General features: G+C 39.2%; 1 protein-coding gene across 2 annotated transcripts in view; it reads left to right on the top strand.

Annotated features, from left to right (window-relative positions):
- The window catches only part of pde4d (phosphodiesterase 4D, cAMP-specific), a 156269-nt gene that overhangs the window by 24984 nt on the left and 107105 nt on the right, over positions 1–24180 (top strand). Inside the window, exon 2 of one of the 2 annotated variants that reach the window (XM_029439345.1) lies at positions 6415–6653. In XM_029439345.1, the coding sequence (XP_029295205.1) occupies positions 6463–6653 (191 nt within the window). In that variant the 5' untranslated portion in view covers positions 6415–6462. Of the gene's footprint in view, positions 1–6414; positions 6654–13304; positions 13604–24180 lie in introns of those variants that run through there. The other variant, XM_029439343.1, reaches the window with a different exon arrangement.

Here is a 24180-nt window from a genome sequence, read left to right as displayed (position 1 = left end):
GCAACTTTCAGCCGGAGTTAGACCTGATGCTAAAAGCCTTGTGTCCTGCAAAACTGAAACTTAAAAATGGGAACAATAAAGCATAAATACATCTATCAATGTCTCTCTGTTGTTATGTTACAGCTGATAATGAAGTTAAAGCTGTAAAATAATACAAACCGTAAAATAATACAAATTGTTTCAAAGTTTCCTATGAATAAGGGATAACAAATCTGCCACAACCATTCCTGTAAACTGCATGGTGCATTGCCAGTGAAAGGTTACCCTAACCCTTGATAACTAACTACTATATAAAATAATCTACTTCATAAACCTAGAAGAACATTTAGAAAATTCACAACATGAGTTGGGCTGTCTCCTGATTTCATCAAATTGGACCCGCAGCCCATCTTGCCCATCTAATTGGACCAGACCACCAATGGATTGCATATGAAGTACACAGAGAGCACAGAAGAGTCACAGCAGACCAATTAACCTTATTACTGATCCCACTTATCATAAAGGGTCACTTCAGTCATTAGGACAGGCAGCACAAGTGAGTGAAAATGAAGGACTGTGTGTATAATCAACAGTGAGAACTCACTAACCTTTTTGCTCTCTGCAGTCTCTTGTGTCGTACCCCTTACCCATGGTCTTCGACGTGACAACAATTATTTTCACCTTCGGGGAACATATCTATTATTGACGTATTATTATTATTATTATTATTATTATTATTATTATTATTATTAGAAACACCACAAGAAACAAACTCTTTGCTACTTAATCTGAATATTCTGAACTTTTAACTTTAACAAAATGTTGACTTAAAATCAAGTCAAATACAAAAGGCAAGCAATAATGAACTTAAGTGCCTTAATCATTCATAGAGTAATTTTATAGAGCTAAAGTGTGGTGCATCATATAAATTGCAAGTTGGATATAACAGCATTACCCTGTATCACTGTAAGAGTAACGCAAAGGGCCATTACATACATTGTTTAGAAGTCTGAATATACTTTCAAAAGAGGTCATGTTTAATACTGACATAACTTCATTGACTCATTAGATCCATCATCCATCTGCTTTACCTTCACGTCATAAAAAGTGAGGGTTTATCAAGTTGGCTCCATCTTTCTCTTCTGTAAGATTTCCTCTGTAGCGATGAGTTTAATACAGGTAATTATGTAGGCATGAAAGGCTTGATGGCTTCCTGGATGAAGATTGGCATCTTGATGGATGCAGGGGAGGACAGACAGGGGGAGGGGTGCACGATTTACTGCACGATGGAGGGTAAGGCAAAACAGTCATGATAAAGAGGGAGAAAGGTGACACGCGCACGCACGCACACACACACACACACACACACACACACACACACACACACACACACACACACACACACACACAAACACACGTCTGTGCTCCGAGGGGTCCTTCTGGTCCAATAGAGATGTATAATGCTGTAAGGGACAGCGTATAGTGCTAACTGCCAGTATAATTCATTTGTTTGCACTTGGAGGGCGAATAAGTGTTTTTATCCGGCATGCTGCCCCAGGCCATGCACACACCATTGAGCACCTCTACCTGGTACAGCAATTCAATCTGCTGTATGAAAATCTGCAGCACACGAAATAGGCCAAACTAATCTATTTAGTAATTAATTTCAGCCTGCTATTGTTACATGATTTAAGAAAAATGTTTTTTGGGGGGCTTCTTGCCTTGAATTGAAAAAAAACACCAGCCGTAGTGAGAAAGGGGGGGAGAGAGGGGTTGGTATGAAGCAAAGGGCCACAAGTCCGATTCGAACCCTCTGCAGTAAGGACATCTTGACTACTCTACTATTCTATTTTTTGGCCATGTCTTGTAGAGGATCCTTGTGTCAAAATGTTGTTGTAAGAGACTTATTTTCTTGTGCTCATATAATACATATTCATAATATGTTGTGTTTATCAAATACCAAAATCTAACAACAAAATTAAACACATTATTCCAGCTCAGGAGTACTCTTTGCGCTGGGCTTGATGATAACTTTGAGGCATCAGAGTACATACATGCATGCTTCACTGTTGGCGTGATATCAAAAATGTGCTATCTGAATATGAGAGGCTCTACCTGTACTCATTGAAAAGTCATATCATGTAGTAGGGGTTTCACCTGTAAAAGAACAATGTGGAGTGTAAATGGTTCACCCTTACTTAAAGGGGAAGCCTTGTTTTTTTATTCAGAACAAATGAAAACTCCTCATGGTTTGTGGTAAGATTAATGTCACAGAATCAGCCTCAATTTATCATGTTGTCTCACCACCTCACTGTGTGTGTGTGTGTGTGTGTGTGTGTGTGTGTGTGTGTGTGTGTGTGTGTGTGTGTGTGCGCGTGCGTGTGCGCGTGTGTGTGTGTGTGTGTCCTGAATCAAAGATACACAAATAACTGATTACCTCTGTGCTGTGTCCAAGGACAGTGTACCAAAGAAAGAAACAACAGAATATAGAGCTTCTTCTAATACACCTTTGTCCAGCAAAGTATTGGATGTGTTGTGTGTTCAGTGGGGAAAAAGCCTATTGTGCTTGAGGCCAATACAAAGAAAGCAAAACACTCAATTTGCATATTAAAACTACCCATTTGCATCAAGCAATGTGTTTGGTCTTTGTCAAAATGTGATTGATATCTACTAATGGATTTCCAGGAGCATACATCCAGTGAAACATTTGAATATAATGTAGGAGACCTTGCCTTGAAGCAGTCTTGTTTTTAAAGGAGAGGCTCTGCTTCTGCCTTCAATGCAATGCAATTAGTTAATGGTACATTGACCACCTGATGTCTTTCCTCTAGGTTGACATTATCTCCTCTCACACTGGTCTCACCTCAGACGTACACCGTCTCAGATTTCAGATGGCCCTATCCTCCTGTTAAAATTATAATCATTTGATTTTTTCATCCTCTCTTGACCTGGTGTGATGTTACATTTTCTCAAGTAACTCAGTAACTCATTCATTGTATGTTTTTCTCGCTTGGCAATTTACCAATACATAATTCCTGGATGTCATAATTTCTCCTAAAAGCGTAATAATCATGGAAATAGCAATCTTAGTTTTTCTTCATTAAGAATCTCTGATTATTGTATCATTAATCATTAATGTGAGCAGAGAATGATTAGCAGTAGGAAAACCACATTTTCATGTTATTCCAACATCGCTCTGCCCAGCTGCAACTAGATGTTGAATCAGCCCGACTAAGTGAAAACATCTGTGGGTGTGCAGGGCCTTAAAGTTGTGACTGTATGGCTAACATGTTAGCTAATGGGCTGGTCATTTACAGAGCAACATTAGCATCAATATGGAGTCCTAGCTCTGACCACTTGGTGAATGTAAGTCCAGTATTCACTCTCTTTCTCGCTATCTTTTGGTACCAAGTATCCACAATTAAAACTGGGTCTTTAGCTACTAGCTAAGTGCTCCGCTATGTTCACCAGCTAGTAGCTAACTATGTCTGTGTGACCTTTGGTGCTGGGAAGGTAAATCATCAGCTAATTTGCTAATACCATATGTAGACTGTATAGAAAGATGGACAATAACACAACTCCCAAAAAGTGAAGACAAAACATCTTGATGGCTAGTTGCAGTATAGGTCATAAATCCAGCCCTCTCCATGTTAGCAGAAGGGATATGGGTCAAACAAAAAAATCATAGTACACGTGAAATATATTTTTTCCAAAGATGGATACTAGCAACCCTTTTCACATATGACACATTGTTCATATGAAAATATAATTTACACTTTATAATTTAAAAACAAATAGTGAAAAAGAGAAAAATAGTGGTACACATCATCTGATGTCATGAGAAGAGATGAGTTTTGTTTTGACCTGAGACAGGTTGGTTTTTAAAAAGCTGACTTTTCAGAATGAAATGGATAATTTTTAATAAGAAGAAAATATTTGCTTTGGTTGATTCTTAGATAACATTTGAGCTCCACTGGTGCAAGCTAGCCGGAAGCAGCATGTTGACCAATCTGGAAAATCAATAACATCCACAAAGGAATCCAAAGATACCTTTTCCCTATTTAACATTTACAATGTGGCTTTTCTCCTTGTATACAATATACTCGAGTTGAAAGTTTATTAAGCTTGGTGTATCCAACAAACTGGAAAATTAGTGTTTCTACTCAAACGATACAAGAAATGGAATGGAGTTGTTCTTTATGGACTTAGTTCATAAAGGCCCTGTCACACATGTCCGTATGACAGAAACGTATGCCGGCGCATATGAAAATCTGTCAGAGTCCAAATACTTCCAACTTTTCATCGGATCGGAAAAGTGAACATATACAGATACGCATGTCTAAACTATTGATAGCGCATCACTTACTAATACAAAATATATCAGACGAATGCCCAACGCATGCATAAGATATACAAAAATATGGTATATACAAAATATCGGCAAAGTGGTTGGTTTACGTAGATATAAAGTATAAGTAGTATTCGTTAAGAGCTCACTGTGTTACGCTGGGGTGCGTTGTTGAACGCTGATGTTTTGAGCATGTTCAAAATTACCGGACGTACCCGCCGTGTGCTTCATAAGATATGCAGACGTTACACATAAGTTACGTTACGTTAGACATACGTGAATACGGAATACGTATGTGAATATTTACCTACGTAAATACAGTACGTGAATACTTACTGTAGAGGCTAAGCCAACACTTTAAGCCACTGGGGTTCCGCTTTGTTGCTCTAGTTGACGCACTTGTTGTCGTGCCTGCTGAATAAAGATTCCGATTCCAAACTCTTTAGATTGAACACTCAGTCCGTTTATTTCGTGTTGAATTAGCTTTCCCATCAGCAAACAAAACATGACATTCAAACACACAATAACTTATCCTGAGGAGCAAACGCTACCTCAGCCAACTAGTGTATGTGTCTGTGTATGTGTATGTGGTCAAAAACTGTTTGCTTTCCGGCGGAACACCACTGTCAACAAACATTGGTTCCTACTTATAGCAGGAGTGCTAATTGGCTCCTACACTTACCTACGTAAATATAGTGCGTAAATACCTATGTGAATATCTACGTGACTAGGTTAGAGGTACATTAGATATAGGCTACGTCGGCTGACGGTGAATCCTACGGCCAATGTATTGATAACGAGTGGATAACCTATTCCTACCCTATGTTAAGATGATGCCTGACGACGGAGTAACTTATTAAACGTGTTTCTACAGGTACAGCTAGCGTTCACCATGTTAGCCGTTCTCCAGCATCAGCATGACGTGAACCAGATGGCACTTTTCCAGCTCCGTTGGCCAGACGCTCTGATACGTTTTAAATAGGTAAGTGATACGCTATCAATAGGTTGGACATACATATAATAATTCATTATGTATTCGTTATGTATACGTCAGCTACAACACCGCTGTGGAAAAGTTGGACGTATTTGAACTCTGACACATTTTGAGCAAATTTTCATATAGGCCGGCATGTTTCTGCCATAAAGAACTGTGTATGTCTGGCGTGTTAGGCGTATCGTCTGCGTCCTTCAAACGATCACAACTTACCCTTAATTTATATCAACCTGTTGCTGATATTTCGTATGGGCCGGCATACGTTTCTGTCATACGGATATGTGTGACAGGGCCTTATCACACAAAGTCTGTGACTTCCACAAAATTATTCTTGATTGAAAAATGGCCAAGTGAAAACTATTAACTGTCAGTGCTTCTAGATTAAAGGTCTGAGGTTACTAAACACATTTAGAATCATGTGCTTTTCAACATAATGTTTCTCATAGGCTGAGGCAGCTTGATGTCTTTTACATTTTAATGGGCTTTTCATAACTAGAGGAACCTTTTAACTTTGAGCAGATAAGGCAAAATTGTGCTAAAACAAACCGCTGAACTACTGGAACTTTCAACATGTTAGTTGTGATGGCCCTTCATGGCTACAATAAATCAAGAATTTAATTACTCTCGTTATCCTTTATCGCTTTTAACAACCAACAGATTGCACATCTTGAACTCAGTTAGTAACTGGATTCAGCATGGACCAAAACCGTTTACTGGCCATTTGTCAAATTTCTCATTACGCTTGGCTACTACTATATTTTGCTTGAAGTCCTTTTCTCATTTGTTGAAGAAGAATGACTCTATTGATCTCTGAGGGAATTACATTTTTTCACTCCTTGTTATTTTACACACACATAGGCAGTGCCCAGGAAGTGAACTGGCAACTTTCCAGCTACCAGTCCACACCCTGCACCGTTTGTGGGGGAACTTCACCCAGCCACCCTCCGCTTCACGCGGATTGAGCTACTGCCGCCACTGCCGCCACTGCCGCCACCTTAGGAGAATTCCTGGGAATAATCTCATGCTTTCTTATTCGGATTTGGTCTATCTCGTCCTTGAATTTACCTCCATCTTTTCCCCCCTCCTCATCCAGGTGTCTGATGATTCATCCGACTCCCCAGAGCCAGGGCAATTCACCTGCATGGAGCCTTTTCTGGTGCGGAGGCTGTCTTGCCGGACGATCCAGTTGCCCCCTTTGGCCTTTAGACAGGCCGAGCAGTACTATTGTGATCGCAAGCCAGAGTTGGACACAGTCACAGTTCCACCACGGCCCACAACACTGCCACTACGCACCCCACCACTCATCGCCATCACCTCCGCTGACACCAGCAGGTAGGTGTGTGTGTGTGTGTGTGTGTGTGTGTGTGTGTGGGTGGTGGTAGGGCTAGGGGTGTGAGTGTGTGTTCAGAATGTCTTACAGTGGAATGGGTAATTAGAGTAGGAGAAAGTGGAGTAGTTCAGTCAATATAGAAGCTTTCTGAATTGACTGAGGACACATCACTCCCTAAGTACCTGACACTGTACTTATAGGTTGAAATGTGTGTTTAAACATTTACTGATTGCTGTACGATGTTTTCTTAAATCGTGTGTATGCTTGCAATCCAAAGAATCTCACATATTTTGAGATTCTGTGCTCTTTTTCTCCATAAATGTCAATAGGACATAAACATCTTCTTAAAGAGACTTAAAACTTGCTTGCCATTTGCAATCAATCACGATAAACATTTCATCACCTTTTTTATATTTTTTGTTAAGGGTATGTTAGTGTTGCAATGGACTATTTGAAAACTTTGTGCAGACGCATTTTGCGGTGATAGAAATAATCAAATAATAAGCAAACAAAGTATTAAAAGGTGGGGCGGATGGAGCTCAGGTGGTAGAGAAGGTTGTACATTAATCATAATATTGTTATGTATGTATGTGGGGGGATGTAAGTTGACAAATGAATGCAATATAAAAAGGTTGTTCAACAACAGTACAGATGTATTTGGCCTTCAAATCAGTCCTAGTTTTCAGCTGCTACATGATCACATCTAAAATGAAACTGAAAATGCCCATAAAGGGGACAGAATGGTCATAGTAATGGATTACCTATCTACGCAAGCCTCTGCAACTTGAGCTACATACCATAGTGAAATAAACAGAAACAAATGGCTGCCTGAAAATTACAGTACGAGTTTGAAAAGACAGTAATGCACAGTATGCTTGACGTGTAGTGGAATAATAACATGCAAACCATTGGTATTTAAATGATACCTGACTGGCTACATGCTCTTAGTGTGACTCATCAAATAACTAGGGGAATGTAACTCGCCATTTGAAACATGATGATAATGATGATGAAGATGAAACCACTCAAAAGATTGCAGTAAAGATGTGTCCCTTTTGTTTTACATAATTTCACATTTGGCACTTTGGTTTTGATTAATCTACAGTGTTATACAACACGGTACTCTTTTACGTGTCATTTATTTCTAAGTATTCAAGCTTTTGTGTGGAACTTTTATGAAATTATCAAACAGGCTGCAGAGGTAAAAGCAATGCTTACATTTTACGATACAGAAAGAGTACAAACAAATGTTTGAGAAATGCTTAGCATTACTTTTAGTGTGCACTCATGAGCTCTTAAGTTTGGAAAACATGACGATACAACGACTGAGAAAAGAATCACACCCTATCCGGAGAAAGCTGGAGAATGTATCAGAGCTGTTTTAGATTAAATGAGGTTTGGCAGAGACAGACACCAAGTCTTCAACCATCTTGCCTCTCTGAGGGGAGACATAAACAAACATAGCAAACAGCATTCTGTATCAAAGACAGTAGTCCAATGGGGAAGTCATAAATTAGCTTAGTGGATGGTCCAGAAATATACTCGGGTAGGTGGAAATGCCATATACATTCAGTGATCAAACCTGTGTCAGTGGGAAACCTCATTGTCCTGGGTTAGTGTTGTACATGGAAGCAGATGACAGTTAACTCGTCCATCATATAGAAAGCGGTGCTCCTCTGACTTGTCTTTGATCGTGATGGCATGCTTCAAAAGGCTCTGTATCTCTCTCATCAGCATCGTGGTACCTACATAACGCAGTTCAATTGCTCGCCATGTGCCAGATAAGAAAGAAAATGCATCCTCTTCCCACGACATGTTATGTCTTGTCCTTTTTCTCTCTCTTTGCCAAGAATGATGGGACCTGCAGTGTGTCAGAGTAAATAAACAATAGAGAAATGCGCAGAAGGGTACAACTTAATAAGGACAAGCTTGTTAAAAGAGCTTTAATGGGAGAATATGTTAAAAGGTGTTTTGGAGAGACTTTAAACACAAAGAAAGTGTTATTGACTTGAAGACTTCTTTAGAGGAAAACAAGCAGCTTACTTAGAGTCACTTAGCTCTAAATGAGGCAGGGAGTCTCTGATTCACAACTGAAATAGTTTCTGCTGCTTCACAATTAGAGCTTAAATATCAAGAACATGTTGATTATAGAAAGAAATACAGATTATTTTTGTCTTTATTTCTAACATTTTTGTCCATAGTTAGATGTGTCGCACATCTAAATTTCTCACGTCTACTGTATCACTGCTACCCATAATAAAGAGACATGGTCAATACTGAATAATTAACTTGCAGTCATTGTGATCATGCCAAAAAGTTTCAGGCATTGAATAATTGTCAGCAAACTTTTATGTGAACTTCAGAAAAGGGCAAACTATTCCCAAGTGTGTACAACTGCTTCACTCTTTAAAAACGATGTTACATTAGTTGGATAAGGATTGAATTTAATTTGAAAGGGGGTTGTGTGAAGACAAAGGCAGGACAGCCCTGTCACTGTGTCCTCTACCTCAGGCGTTGTATCGACTATTTTCAATTATGTCATTGCCTTTTTTGCTTGTCATTTTTTTTTCTTTGGAGGAGAACTTCAAAAGCTTTAAAGCTTATTTTTCACTTTTCAAACTATTGCCTGCAGCGTCCAAAAAACCCACAACCCGATCAGGTTGAATCAAAGTGTTTGTTGTGTAATATGTTATACGTTCCAACATTTTTGACTGCAAAAAAAGCTTACCTGAAAAACCAAAATCAGTCATGTACCATCATGTTAACACCGCATCCAGCAAGACTGACTGCTTTCATAACAGAAAATGCTAAGTATAGGCAGTTTAAGAAAAGAATGAACTTTAGGTAGACAAATGGGTGATGGGGATTGAACAAAGGCCATAAATCTTAACTTTGCTTCAAGCTTAATTCATCTATAATTCATCACAGCGGTGAGCAAGAAATATACAGTTGTAAACCATTAAGGAAGAAGGACATGCCGCAGTAAATTTTCCAACTGAAACATTTGAGTGAATTTAGTGGCATTAACTTTTTATGCAGCTTAATGAGACTGTCTGCAGTATTAATCCACGGGCCAAGAAGAATCAGAGTAGTGCACTCTTTCCATTAGATGCTCTCATATGGGAATACAAAACAATGATTCTATCATTAAACAGTTTCAGTGCTATTGTCTTTGTCTCTCCTCAATGACTAGCAAACGTCAAAAGTATGATGGCTTTGTTGAATATAGAAAGGGTTGAGATTCAACATCATTTATAGCGCTAGTGCCTCAAAATATATAAACATACATGCATTGTGCTGGTAGACGAAAGTGCCAAAGAGTCTGATTTGCTGGAGCTAAAATAACATTGAACATGAAACAAGTTTTTGTCCTGTTTATATACATCTGTTGTTTCATCTGAGAGTCATGTCAAATTTGTCAGATCAGTTGGAAATTAACTGATTTTCTCTCTTACTACTTTAACATTTTTAGAAATGCATACATGCAGATTGTAGTTATACATGCACAGATCCCACTAGTGCTCAATTTCTTTAAATTAAAAATCTGTACAGCTCACTGTGTAATAGATTAGGTTAATTATTCCATGTGTAAGGGAACACATGGCTGCAACTAGACATTACATCTTAACTATAAATAGAAACATTTCTACGCCAACTGCAAAGTTGAATTATATTCTGGAAGGTTTATAATATTGGGTTGTCATTACTTACTGTGAGGTGAATTGGTCAGGTTTGGCTGATAACCTACTCTGTTAAATGAGTAATGGCATGGATATTTAGGAGGAATCTCTAATTATGTAATGCACTAATAGTTATCTCAGTCATTATCCTATTATCGCAAAATAACAGTTAAATTCAACATAAGAAGAAGTGGGAACAAACATGAGAATTAAAATGTTTTATTATATTGTTGTCTATGGGCTTCTGAAATAAGCTAGGCTACTTCACCTGGATGTAACTTCTGCAGGTGAGTACATGCAGCCATTTACATCAATCATGAAGCCAATTAAACTAGATTGCGGCAAAGAACAGCAAGCTGTCCATGCGGAATGTTGGGAGCTCCGATAAATGTCAACAATCAACACATTTGTAATGGTAGGGGGGGGACAAACTTGTCTATTGTGAACTGCTGTATAATATTAAACAAATTGAAGATAATATAAATCTAAACATTAACAATACTGTGTTTTCATCATGCTGACTGAAAGCTTCTTATGTCTTGAAGCGCTTATGCTGTATTAACTACTGACAGATTTACATGTCAACATGTTTGATGTTTACAAAGTTATTGAATCCAGTGGCAAACATAGTGTATATGGAAGGGATGCAAATGTAAAACGTTTCCCATCTGGTACATTGTTTGGTGAAGGTGACTCCCACTGCATGATGGGATATGATATTCCCCATAACCTTGGGTACAGCCCAAGTCCCTAAAATTGCCTCCACGTTTCCCTCACTAACTATGCAAGGAGAGAGGAAACAAGGAAATGAGACGTCCTTTCCTCTGAAGCGTCACATAAAGAGACCTCCGTTTTTGATGTCGGCAAACACAGCTGTCAGTCAGCTGAAGAGACTGTGCTAATACTAATAAAGGCACACAGTTCTCACTGCCAGAGCAGCAGCCTTGGATTACTGTGTCCTGCTGAGAGGCACAGGGACCTTTTCTACGGGCAGTATGCATTAATATTATTTATGTATTATTTGCATCAATATTTATTGATATTCTGATTGTGAACTCATTATTTAATTAAATGAAACATACCGTAATTCACATCAACTTGACACTCAGGAAAGATGAGCCTCACATGTGACTGGAGATGAATATAAATAAAAGTGTAGATGTAAAAAGTGTTTCTTGCTGACAGACTCTTCGACTCTCTCCAAATTTAATTGCATCCATAATAAAATGTATTGGGAGAAATAACAGATCATGAAAATATTTCTTTTTTTATAAATGAAAGTTGTTTGCGGTCCGTTTTGTGATACGGACCGCATCTGTACAATTAACATATTTTGAAGTAAAGGGTAAATCAGAAAACAAATACAATATACAAAGAGTGTTGCACCTGAGTTTAATCTGTTATCTGTCTTCACTCCGGTATGAAACTCCAGTGATGTTAAAAAGTATTAGATCAGTCCGATTAGCTGCTAACTGATATCCAATAAGTTGGCTGGTAAAAGACTTCCATGAAGGCTGCTCCGTGTGCCACTTCCGGTTCAAGCGAGGAGCGAGGAAATATTAAATAAGAGACTTAGGATGTACCCCTTGTTTAGGAACAAATAATGAAACCTAAATTTAATTCAGTTCTGCTGCTATATCGGTGCATCCCTGCAGGGAATATGGTTAACGTCAGTAGGTAAAGGTGGATCAACACAAAGTCCACACATGAGTTGCTCATGTGTGCATGCAAGGCACTCTCCTATTGTCTTTTCTCTGTGTGCTGTCCTACCACCATTTCATTAGCCTGCCACTTCTGTTTTCACATTGTTTTTGAGATGATTACATTTCTGCTGTTAAAGCAGGGGAGATTGCAATCCCCACACTGTTCTTCTAGAGTGATGGGCCTGAGCTGCAAAGAAAGTGTAGGAAGGAAAGAAAGCAGTCTTTTCTCAAAGTCCCCTTTCCCTGGAAATGATGACAAACAGAACAGAGTAGGAGAGGTTTAACAAGGTCGCTGGATGTTTGCACTCCTCTCTACCCGAGGATATCGCGGACAAAGACATCCATCCTGTAATGGCCCTCTCTTTAATTAATTACCTGTCAAGGTGAGCTTATTTTACCTGCAGTGAGTTTATTGCCTGATGTTACAAATACATTCCTATTTTGCTCAATTCTATTGAGTCCAGTTCTTCAACAAACTGATATTTTTATGATACATTATCTCATTTGGGCTATTGGATAGTAAAAGTGGTTCATTGTTAAATGATTTGGCAACCTGGCTCTGTGTTCACTCCCATCTCCTGCTTTTCACTCATGAAGGATTTTAGGGGAGGTGCTCATGTTGCACCCTGCTCCCTATTTGCCGTCGCAGCCTGTTCCTTGCAGAGGACTGTGAGCAGAAGAACAGTGTTGTCATGTCTGGATGGTTTTACGCACACCATGGGTCAAGTTAACTACAGCCGCGGGAGTTTACATAGGTTTGCTTGATATTGTGACCATCTGCCTGCGTGGACTGTCCTGAACGTCTCTAACCGTCGCAGCAACACAAGCACCTTGCTGAAATGGGCGTGTACGGAGGAAGGGGGGAGCAATTGGAAACCAAGATAAATTGAGTAGAGTTCCTCCTCGTAGTCTCTGGGACGTTTCTCCCTTCCATAGAGGTCTACCTCGTGATGCGTAAATCGATTAAATTGTGGCTTTGTCCAATGGGTTTCTGCAGGGAAGTGAGGACCAAGTTGATGGAGTTAAACTCATACGTGATCTCCAAAAACCCAACTGGACGTGAAGCACCCAGAGTCACTAAAAAGTTGTCTCGATTACATCTAGGGTTGTAATTTTGCCTTCGGACCTAATTTTTGGATTACTAGTAAACACCTTAACTCGGAGTGAAGCTCCCCCCCCCCCACCCAACACCTTGCCCCCCCGGTCATTACATTTCAATTTTAAGTGTTTTATTTATATTACACAATATTTTTAAACCAACGTAACGAGGATGGACCCAGCCTGCGGGAAAGTGGGGACGGCATCGTTGTGCACCGGCGGCGGAACCGGCGTGAGTGCAAAGGCGCCTAAACATCTGTGGAGGCAGCAGAACCAGCCAGCGCTCTCTCCGCTCCACCACGCGCTGGTAGTGCGCAAGAACGACCGCGTGAGACAAAGAGGCTTTTCCGACACCGAGAGATACCTCAACCCGAGAAGCATGGACCGAACTTACGCTGTGGACACGGGGCACCGACCCGGGCTAAAGAAATCCAGGATGTCGTGGCCGTCGTCGTTTCAAGGTCTTCGACGGTAAGGGCAGGAGGGAAACTGCTTTTCTTCGTCTTGTGGCTCTTTCTAATTTCCCTCGATGAAGATGGGCGTTGTGTGCCTGACTGACGCGCGAGAGCAGAGAAGTCTTTTGATTCGTATTTAGTCCTAACTTTGAGGAGGTTATACATTTTTGGCTTAGCCTATGCTCGACCTCTGTTTAACAGGACTTTTTATATGGCACTGTCGAAAGCCTTTACTATGTAGGGTACACTACTGCGATGGATAAAGTGTAAGCTTGGTCAGTCGATAGCAAAAAGGTAAAAAAGAAGAAATATAGTCGCCAAACTACCGTTATAAAAACATTGCTGTTTATGCCTTTTTCACACTCAAACACACGCCATCCAATAACTTATATCTGTTCAATATTTTTTTATTTTAACGGAGCTTACAGGCGCGTACAGCTAACTGTTAAAATTAGGTCAGAAGCATATGTCAGCCTGAAAATAATGGGTTAATGTCTAGGATAAAATAAGCAAAGTCAAAAGGAATATGCGAGTGTTAGGTAAACACAGTTATTACAGTTTAATGTTTACATTCATATTTATTAATTAGACTACTACATGTGGCACAGGCAGAGATGCACTTAGTGTAGAGACTGATGGAAATGAAAGGTAGGCGTTGACCAAAGGCAGGTCACAGGGAATATTCAAATGTGCTTTGCCCTGAGCACAACACATGCAGGCAGTTTCCTTGTACCTTTTTTTTTTTACATTTCTAAATGATCTTTAGTGATTAATACCACTGAGCTTTAGGATCACTGGGTAGCCTAATGTTCATATTTGTAAGTGAGATTACTCTCTGGTCTCTATCAGGAAAAGAGATACAGTATGAGGGCTTTACATCATCACTTATAAATGGAGACCACATTCTCTGAAATTAAACTCAGAATAGTCGGACTCTCTACACAACATGGATATGATAGCGCATGTATGACAAGTGTTGGATCTTCAGATATTGCTTGCACATAAGTATTTAATCAGAGCAGCTACTGTAAAATTAGTGCAGTAACAACAGTTTTATTGAAGGCTGCCTGCTTACGGACAGACACATAAGCAGCTCTGCAGTCTGATGTGTAGGCAAATGTTTCTGCTCTAATTACTCACTTGTTCTGGGAAGGAAGGAGAGAGAAAAAAAGGCACACTGAAATGAAATCTGAGAAGGTCACCTCAGCTCACTGGCTTAAGTGATTGTTGCAGATGTAAGTTTATGTCAAACAGCTTGCTGGTTTCTTTCTTTCTTACTCTTAATAAAAACATTGGGTGTGGAGATGAGTGATACTTGCCTGTAGGTCCAGCCAACTATAGAAAGCGCAGTGGCTTGTCTGGCCGACAGACAGAATGGTCCCTGTCACAGTGGCAGAACAGTCACATGGAGGAGATGCTAGAGAGGGAGGGAGGGCGTAATGAGAGCACAGATGGAAGTGACATTGCAAAGTGGTGTGCTGGACTAAAACACCCATGTGATGTTAAAATGTTGCATTCAATTTATAATTTATCCTAACAAAGTAAAATGTAACATGCAATGTTAATGTAATTCAACTGCATTGAAGATCATTCAATCACTTTTAGGGGGGTAATTACAGGTAGATTAACCCAAACAAATCAAATTTTGCACAGGAGGCTAATTACATAAGAGGCACATTGCACTCGAGCACAAGAAACACTAACAGCAGGCTAAATCAAATTTGACCCTTTGTACACCACAACCCAGCGCACCATTATGCAGTTGGTCAATAGGTTCAATTGATTGCTTGTGTTTTTTATGTGCATCCATTGGGTTTTCTTTTTTGTGTAATTCTTATTTCAATTTCTCCTCCCTAAGGGACTCGTAAGGACCATGATCATTGTCCACAATAACAATGCAGGGGATTATGTAATGCACTATATATTGCTAGACAATTTGATTCATCTATCAAATAAACAACAAACTTGTAAGATTAATAATCCATTGTTTCTTGAAAACAACATTGCTTGGCACGTTGCCTTTTATTGATTGTATTGTTCATACACCAGTCTTCCCTTTTGGCATTCATTGCATTACTTGCATGGATTTAAAAGCCTTTCGATAGCCTGTGCGAACATACAGCTAACTTCTCCTCAATGCTTGAAAGCTTTTCAACATATATAATCGGCTTTTCAGATAATGAGATAGGTGCATGATGCATGAGTTCATGTGTGAAAGTCACAAATCTTCACAGGAAAAACTCAGCAATCAAGTTGTTGCTGCAAGTTAGATGAACAAGACATATTTCCTGAGTGTAACAGACAGAAACAGTTTCTAAGGGCAATGCCCCTGTAGTAAAATAATAATAAGAGCCAGCTACTTGCTCAACAGTTACAGTTGATGTCAATCTCGTGTATGGAGAGAGACAGCAAATCTTTCCCTTAGAGGACTGTGGATGTAGCTGTGTGTGCCCGTGTGGCTGGTTTGCCAAGGTCCAGCAGCCCCAAGGTAAAACACATCACCCAAATCTGTCACAATGTAGGCTAGGCCTAGACGCTGCTCAAGGCTTCTGTGAGACCTCAGGAAGAATCTGGAGCATCCTTTGACGAGGGGATGGCATGCTCCCATTTCTCTCCTACTGCTTGCCTGTCCCTGTCATGGGGACGCCACAGGGGGTGGGAGGGTTCTTTATCTCTGGAGATATTACTGAAGAGGAGAATCATGATTTCTCTCGTCTCTGTCAAATCACAATCACAAGATTTGGTGATCCAGTCGGTGGAAAAGTAAATTTTAAAACAAAAAAAGAACATCTAAGGAGGGAAGGGAGAAGGGATGGAAGGTGCTCCTCCCTGGACATGTTGTTCCCTCAGGAGCAGCAGATTGGAAAAGGTTTCTTCTCATTCTAGGCTGTATTCAACAGTTGTTGATTTTTCTTTTGCCAGTCTTCCTCCTACTGTGACTTGCCAGAGTGAGGCTAGTATGAAGCATAACCCCCTGGCTGTGTCATTAGATCCCAAGGGTGTAAGTGAGCGAGTCAAAAACTTATATTTGGTACATGGCTATATATAACCGCAGTCACGGCCATACTCCCAGTCATACTTCATAGGATGCAACAGCACTGCCATAATACACATATACTGTATGGATAGACTCCCATGCATGTGAAAGATGTCCAGAATATGTTAATAAACACATTGCGGACATGGTACTAAACTTTCCATTAACATAGATTAGCAGCAAACATCATGTAGCTTGGGTAATGAAATGGGGTTTGAGGGATACTTTCTTTTGACTTTCTTTTGAGATTTTCTTCTGTGTTTTTAGTGTCCCTGTATAAAAGGCTGTCAGAAGTGATAATTATGTGACTGCCAGCCCATTGTCTGGGTCTTATTGACCTGTTCATTCAGGCAGAAATGGAAGGCGCATTGGATATGTTCTGTGACTTACCCGGTCTTTGAAAGATGAGCCTGTGCAAGTCAGTGATGTAGACATTTTGAGGCGGGAAGTCAATTATAGTCAAACATAGAGTAAAGCCACAGCTACTTGGGATAAATCCAAAAGGCCATTTGTCATTCGGGATGTGTTACATTCGCAGGTGACAGTGATAGTGTTGCAGGCCTGATCCTTGGCCTGATCCTTGTCAGAAGTTTTCTGATATGTTATTAAAATTATCAAATTAATAGATGTACAGTAAATATCAATACTGAAGGGAACAGGACATTCTATTTCTATTTCATTCAGGAACTTTATTGTCTACTTATACAGCTATATATATTGTGTTTTCTATGTAAAGAAGGGATCAGATTTTTCCCCCAACCTCAGCAATATGCACAACAAACAATCTTATCAAAGAGTATTTTATGCATATGTTTCCCAACATGCATACAGTGTGACACTGGCTAACATATACATGCATAGAAGTGGATGGAATATTGTTATATTCCATTTATAAGTAGATGGAATATAACACAAAACACTTATGGGAAACCATAAAAATCCATGCCACGTGACCACGTGGGAACCATTAGCAAGTCTATAGTGTTTACAGTGTCTTCCTGTCAGCTTAGTCTGTAATACAATCATGAAGTGACATTCTTAAACTGTGGAAAAGTTACCTAAGCTCCATCTATAACCCTAAGCTCCATATATAACACCAGAGTATACTCAAGAACACTGACCATGGCACATTGTCCCATCAATAAATCTAATAATCGGATAAGACATTTTTTTTGTAAACTGGCACACATACAAATGCAGTGAAAGTTTAGCAGCCTCTGCTGCTTGTTTGTGGAGCATGAAGTGACAATTTCATTGGTTGCAATCAATTTTGGTGTCGCATCATGTAGAAAGTGGTTCCAGGAATTGCTTCCTTTTTGTTCTGAGGTTAAGACAGACAATTCTCTGTGATCATTACATACACTAGTTGCGGACAATGTCCAGCAGGAATCACAGGCCAGTGAGTGTGACTGCCTCTAGGAAGACATTATTGCTTCATAAGAGTGGCGCTATGCTGAAATGGTGATATCACAAATAGGAACAGAGCTCCAACACCATACTAAGCAGGGAGGATTGGCCATATATTGTTTTACCAGCAGGAACTATATATTGTTTTTCATTGCTCTCCCCTGGTTGCTAGGCTAATACAAATCCATGAAATCCAAATTTTGAAGGACAGCCTTGAAAAGGGATACAAGCCAAATCCTCTCTAGACTGCCTGCTTGATGTCGGGTGATTCCCTGAGCTCTTGGCTAGCTGTGCTGCACTGATCACATTACACTCAACAGGGGGATTAAGACTCTAGCTGCGCTAGCGACTGGCCTGGTCTAGAGACTGCTGATAGCTTTGAGAAAGACCATACGGTATGAATTATTGATTGTTTCTGACAGGATATCTGTATCAAAGCTATGGAGAGGGAAAAAAAGGAATTACTTGTCCGCTTTTTTTACACATTAAAAGTCAAATGGTCTTAATATGGCCGAAATCCACTAATTGCATACTTATCATAATTGCCATACTTGCTTCCAAAGAGGTCATGCAATATTTACTACTACTTTTAAAGTAGTCTATGTCTATGCCATCAATTAGTAGCTAATGCTGCTTGTTGTTTGCACATGGGTCTGAATTGAAACATATGACTTGTATGTATGTATTTAAAATATTGGATTTCTCTAGGTTGAAAAAAAATAGTTGGAAACATTTAGGATAAGTACACAACTCTTGTTTTAAGTTTTCAGACATTTTATTGGGGAAATGTTACATATTATACCGTAATTGTTTGGGTGTTTTGCTTGTCTTTTATTTGAGTTTTTAACAGAAGACAGATGGAAGGAATTTAGGGGAGAGACATGGGGAATGACAACAAAGGTTCCCCGTCAGACTCAAACTCGGGACGTTGCTGTTCAAACTCATTGCAGTTCAGTCCTTTTTTTTTTTTTACACCTAAGCCTTGAAGGTGATTACAGTGACACAGCATTTACAAATAATTGAATGCCAAGGCTTGCGAGCAGCTATGCCACGATTAATGTGGTGTACAGTATAACTTCCTTGGAGATACACAAGGTCATCTGTAATCTGCATTTTTGCTTCCTTGAGACGAAAAAAACAAAACTCAGCTGAAGACATGCATACATAATTCATGCTTTATCAGTGTTTTGGATGTGCTAGGAAAGCAATTTAACAATCTTGATATGATCCAGATACTGTATAAACTATAAACTAACTTTTTTTGTTTTAAATCAGTCATGAAGAAATCAGCAGATCTTACAGTGAATTTAAATTTCAGATTACTTGTATAGGCGTGAAAGGTTGACAGCAGTCTGTCTATCTTAATGTCATTGTTTTGCTAAATATCTGTCTAAATATACGCCTTCCATTCGTAGCTTGCACAGGGAACTGCTGTGGCTTGTGACAAATGCAGGCAAACATAGACACAAACGACTGTAAACAACCTACCATGCAGGCTTCACATTTTATTTAAATAGATCTTTTGCATATTTTGGCAAAACGGAGTGTTATCAATATACTGATCATAGTGATGGACAGCAGAATAAAGTGGATTGTGCTCCAGGAGTTGTTTTAGAGATAATCCACAGTAACTGACATGAATTCAACATGACCATGGCAAAAGTAAGCTAAACATATATCTCTGTACTTTAGCCTTTTAATGGTGATCTTTAATACTGCTACTTTATGCCACTTTGAACTCATTTAAATGCTTTTATTAAAGCAGCTATTTTATCTAACTATTAGCCTTTTCCTCTATTCTTCCTCTACTATTTTTATTCTGCTATTTAATACTATTTTTTAATGCTATTTACTATTTTTAATGCTATTTTACATTTACATCAACATTGTGGTTATTGTACTGTAAATGTTCTGTATAATTCTGTACTCATTTTTATGTTTTGGCTGTGAAGCACTTTGGGCTGCAATTCTTGTATGAAAGGTGCTATACAAATAAAGCTTATTATTATTATTATTATTATTATTATTATTATTATTATTAAGAAGCTTTTTATTTTAATTTTTTTACTGCTAATATCTGTGATATTGAACATATTTTAGGTGGAGTAGCAGTTTAAGAATGTGACTCATGAGTTGATTTCATGTCACTATGGGGATTTGACTGGCTAATAAATTGGCCCCAGACCAGTTCCTTATTAAGAAATGGATTTTGTAGCAGACCCATGGCGAAGAATAGATAGGCTGGTCTTGATTGCTCCTATTACAGATCCATTAGTATAACTTTTTAGATTGTTGAGCAATCTTTGTAGTTGCATCATCATAAGAGACTGTAAAGTTGTACATTATCCTGCTTTGCTTGGTTTATCACCTTTTTGGAATGACTGTGAGCTCCTTGCAATTACATATATTTTTTAACAAAACTAGCTATTGCGGGTAAAGTCAAGTTTAATTTCCAGTATGTCAGTCTTTTCACATCATTATTGTAAATGTTTTGTAAATCTGGACTGTATTTATATAAGCAAAAGTCTTTCAAATACACTTCTTATTAGCTGAGAAAATTCAATTTTTGTTCTTTCACTTCCAACCCGTCCTATGCCATGACACTGGCCCGTCACAAACACTAATATATTAGCATGCTAATGTTTGGGTTTGAGCAAGTTTGCCTATAACAAAACATGCACAAAAATAACATTTAATATTTTATTTTGTACAATAAACAACTCAATAATGATTGTTATCAGCCATGTGAGTTTGTGTGTGTGTGTGTGTGTGTACAAAGTGTAGTTGAGAAACTGAGTTTGAAGATGGCCGTGGTCCCAGCAGGGGAGGTTGGTCTGTGTGTCATTTGGGACCGCCATAGCGTAGATGCTGTTTGGACCAGTATGCCGCTGTAAAAAAAACGCATGTTGACAATGAGCAGCGCGATGTGGCGGCTTTTCACCCCCGTGACGCGCAAGGTTTGCTGCAAAAACAGACGGTTAAAATGATCTGTGGAGGGCTGGCAGGAGCAGCTCAGCTCTGCAGCGATGTCTGTCTGGACATCTCATATGAGTGAGTAGTTCAGTGAGGAAGCGGCCAGTCACACAAATGTAAAGGTAAGCAGTAGCCTGTACATAACCACATAATAATGTGTGTGTTACGGTAAAGACAGTACTGCAAAATCAATGTCGTGGCAGGACGTGACAACGGTGACAAAACTGGTATACCGCCCACCCGTAGTGTGCAGTTGAGGTGAAAAATGAAGGCCGAGTTGGAAGATTGGTGTAGTCAGAGCAAGAGTGCCTCTACGGTCATACGGTTCCAATCCCCCATTTTCACACATTCAGAAGTCTCTGGCCCCATGTCCACAGTAGAATCAAGCATTAAGGAACATTACACATAGTGCAGCATAGTGGTTCTGTTATGTTGGTTACAACTGTTGACCCTGATTAGCTAAGTCGCTATTCTCTCTTCTATCCATTTTCCTGGTGTCTACAGCTCTGTTTGTAAAAATGTCTGCCAGTGCTACTGGCTCAAACTGCAAAGTGCTTCTCCTGGACCACTTGTGGCAAGCTGACAGACTCTCTCTGAAATCTATTTATTTTAGTGTAGCATTTGCTAGCTGTATAAATACTAACTTCCTTCTTGGCTATGACTTTAAATGTGGCTATGACATCCATTTCACCAGTCCGATTCATGCCTTGTGAAGTCTGACTCCAAAGATGAATATTTTGCCATAAATGGCAATGTCACTCGCACAGAAAGTACCGTTTAAAAACCACAAAGTAAGTGTAGCTTTCACCTTACACACACTGTGACACTTCATGGCACACCTTCAGAAGCTTTTCTAAGTAGACAGAAGACTAGTCCCTATCTGTCAACCTTATAAAGTGGGAGTAATAAGAATGGGCAATCTGTAGAAACCAGCGCAACCTGTGAGCCCCAGTGGAGTAAATGTTAACAATGGCTTCCATGCCTTGACTGTGAATTTCCACTGCACAACTTGAAGGCCAGTTGTACATAAAATTAGATTTTATTAAGTTTGAAATAGATCCGTCCTGGTTGAGGTGAAATATTATCTGCTTGCATTTTCCCTGAATGCATTTACGTTGCTCATTTGGGAAATAGTCGCCATAGCTACAGTAGTTGGGCGCACTGATTTTGTTAGGGATGAGATCCCATGAGGGTGCTTTGAGGACAGTAAGCAGAGTGCAGGAAAGAGGAGTATAGTGGGATTATTTGTGAAGGAGAATATGGGAAGTTCTTGTCAAAAGCTGTCTTCATCAAGCCATTAACTGGGTGCTTATTCATTGCAAAATTAAGGGACATCAGTAGCTCAAAATTCAGCTGTGCAATTGTTTTTATTGGTAAGGTGATGCATTCAACACACGCCATTGTCAGGCCTCAAGGATATACATAATACATTTAGGTGAGAAACGTTGAATTTAAACATAACAAGAAAACTCCACAGGGAACTTTTAACTTGCACAAAATACAAATAAAAGCAGAAATAATACAACAAAGGTTTTGTTAGAGAGTTTTGTCAAAGAAAGCGCTCACAGCCTCTCTATGTGAATACAGGAGTTGCTATGTACATGCTTTTTCTGCCATACCTTTTTACTTGGCTATCTATGCACACAGTTAGGCAAGGGAAATGTGGCAGTCTGTATATATATATTTTTAAATGCGGGATGTGAAAAAACTCTGATGTGTCTGCAGGTCATCTTGGAGCACCACAATGACTGTGCCCTGCTTCCATCATTTCCCTCCGGTGTGCCCTACCTGTCTGCTTGCATCTACATCATTTAGCCCAAGATAACTCGAGGCTCAAATGTAACATATTAGAAATTGATATTTCAAAGACTGCATAGTTTGGGAATGTAACAAATAATAAAGTTGGCAGTAAGCAATGTATCGTGACCATTTCAGATCCAACTCCATTTCCTCTATTGTGTAGTTAATATGCAGTAAAGTCAAACATTAAACTCAAGATTGTGAGAATATTTATTCAGAAGTCAGTAGTTTTCAGACTTTTTGCTGTGGTTATGGATGCTGTCAATGAAGGCACCAAATAACAAATGCTACTACTTATATCTCTTATATAGTCTACCCTGAGAGTTTGTTGCTGAGGTTGTGGAAGAGGTTTATAGAATTGTCATTCTTCATTGTCTTTGCTCTCAGGCAAACTTCACACATGTTGTTTCAGCCTCACCTGACAATCTTAAACCACACAATCCCCATACAGTGGGTGCACCACAAGGGACTGAAATCTCATCTGCATTTTAACCCATTTGTCTTTCCTTGTCTTGCACACTTTATCACACACACCCACTGCCATGACTTCGACTAGCTAAAATATGGGCAAAAAAGAAATGATTTCTGTCACAAGGATCCAGCACATTTACATTGAGATAATTCCTTTTTTTAGTAATAATAAGTTATATGGTGGATGTACTACTCATAACTGCGTCTATGCTGCTCTTACCCACTTCAGTGCCTTTAAAGTTGTGAGATGCACAGTACACACAAACTTGATATCAAGCGAGTGTGCCAAAATGAGTGAGGTATGCCCTCTAACATATTTCCCCCGAGTCAGTATTTAATGAGACTGCAGGTCTGTCCATCGCATTGAAACATTGTTTGTCGACAAACTGTGTGAAACTCATCTTGAGTGGCCAGTTTCATATAAGCTGATACTTTTCATGGAGAAAGTGGTCTTTTCTCCCACTGAAGGTTTTGTCTGGGGTTTGTTCTTGCCTGCTTAAGCTTGGTGTTATATCACAAGGGTGATATCATGATCACATGCCATGATGCCGCTCTTGTTTTTTGTAAAGCATTTACTCATTTTTGTTAAGAGTGTACTCTGACAATGTGTGTGCCATTCAACAAAGCATACACAGACATTTTTATGAGTCTTGTAATAAAGAGACTGATAACATCACAAAGGGCATTTTATTTTTATTACATCTTAATCTTTTCAGTTTACCATATATAGTGACTCTAGTCTCTACTATATATATATATATATATATATATATATATATATATATATATATATATATATATTATAGTCTGTAATTGCTTTGTTATAGGATTTATAGATGTGTGTGGGCAGTGAGACATTGATTCATATATACATATAAATCACAATTAAATGTGGAGGCTGTGCA

Source organism: Cottoperca gobio, chromosome 9 (genome assembly GCF_900634415.1).
Source record: "Cottoperca gobio chromosome 9, fCotGob3.1, whole genome shotgun sequence".
NCBI lineage: Eukaryota > Metazoa > Chordata > Actinopteri > Perciformes > Bovichtidae > Cottoperca > Cottoperca gobio.
The sequence above is the reverse complement of the archived record's forward strand: the minus strand, read 5'-3'. Positions and strand labels throughout refer to the sequence as shown.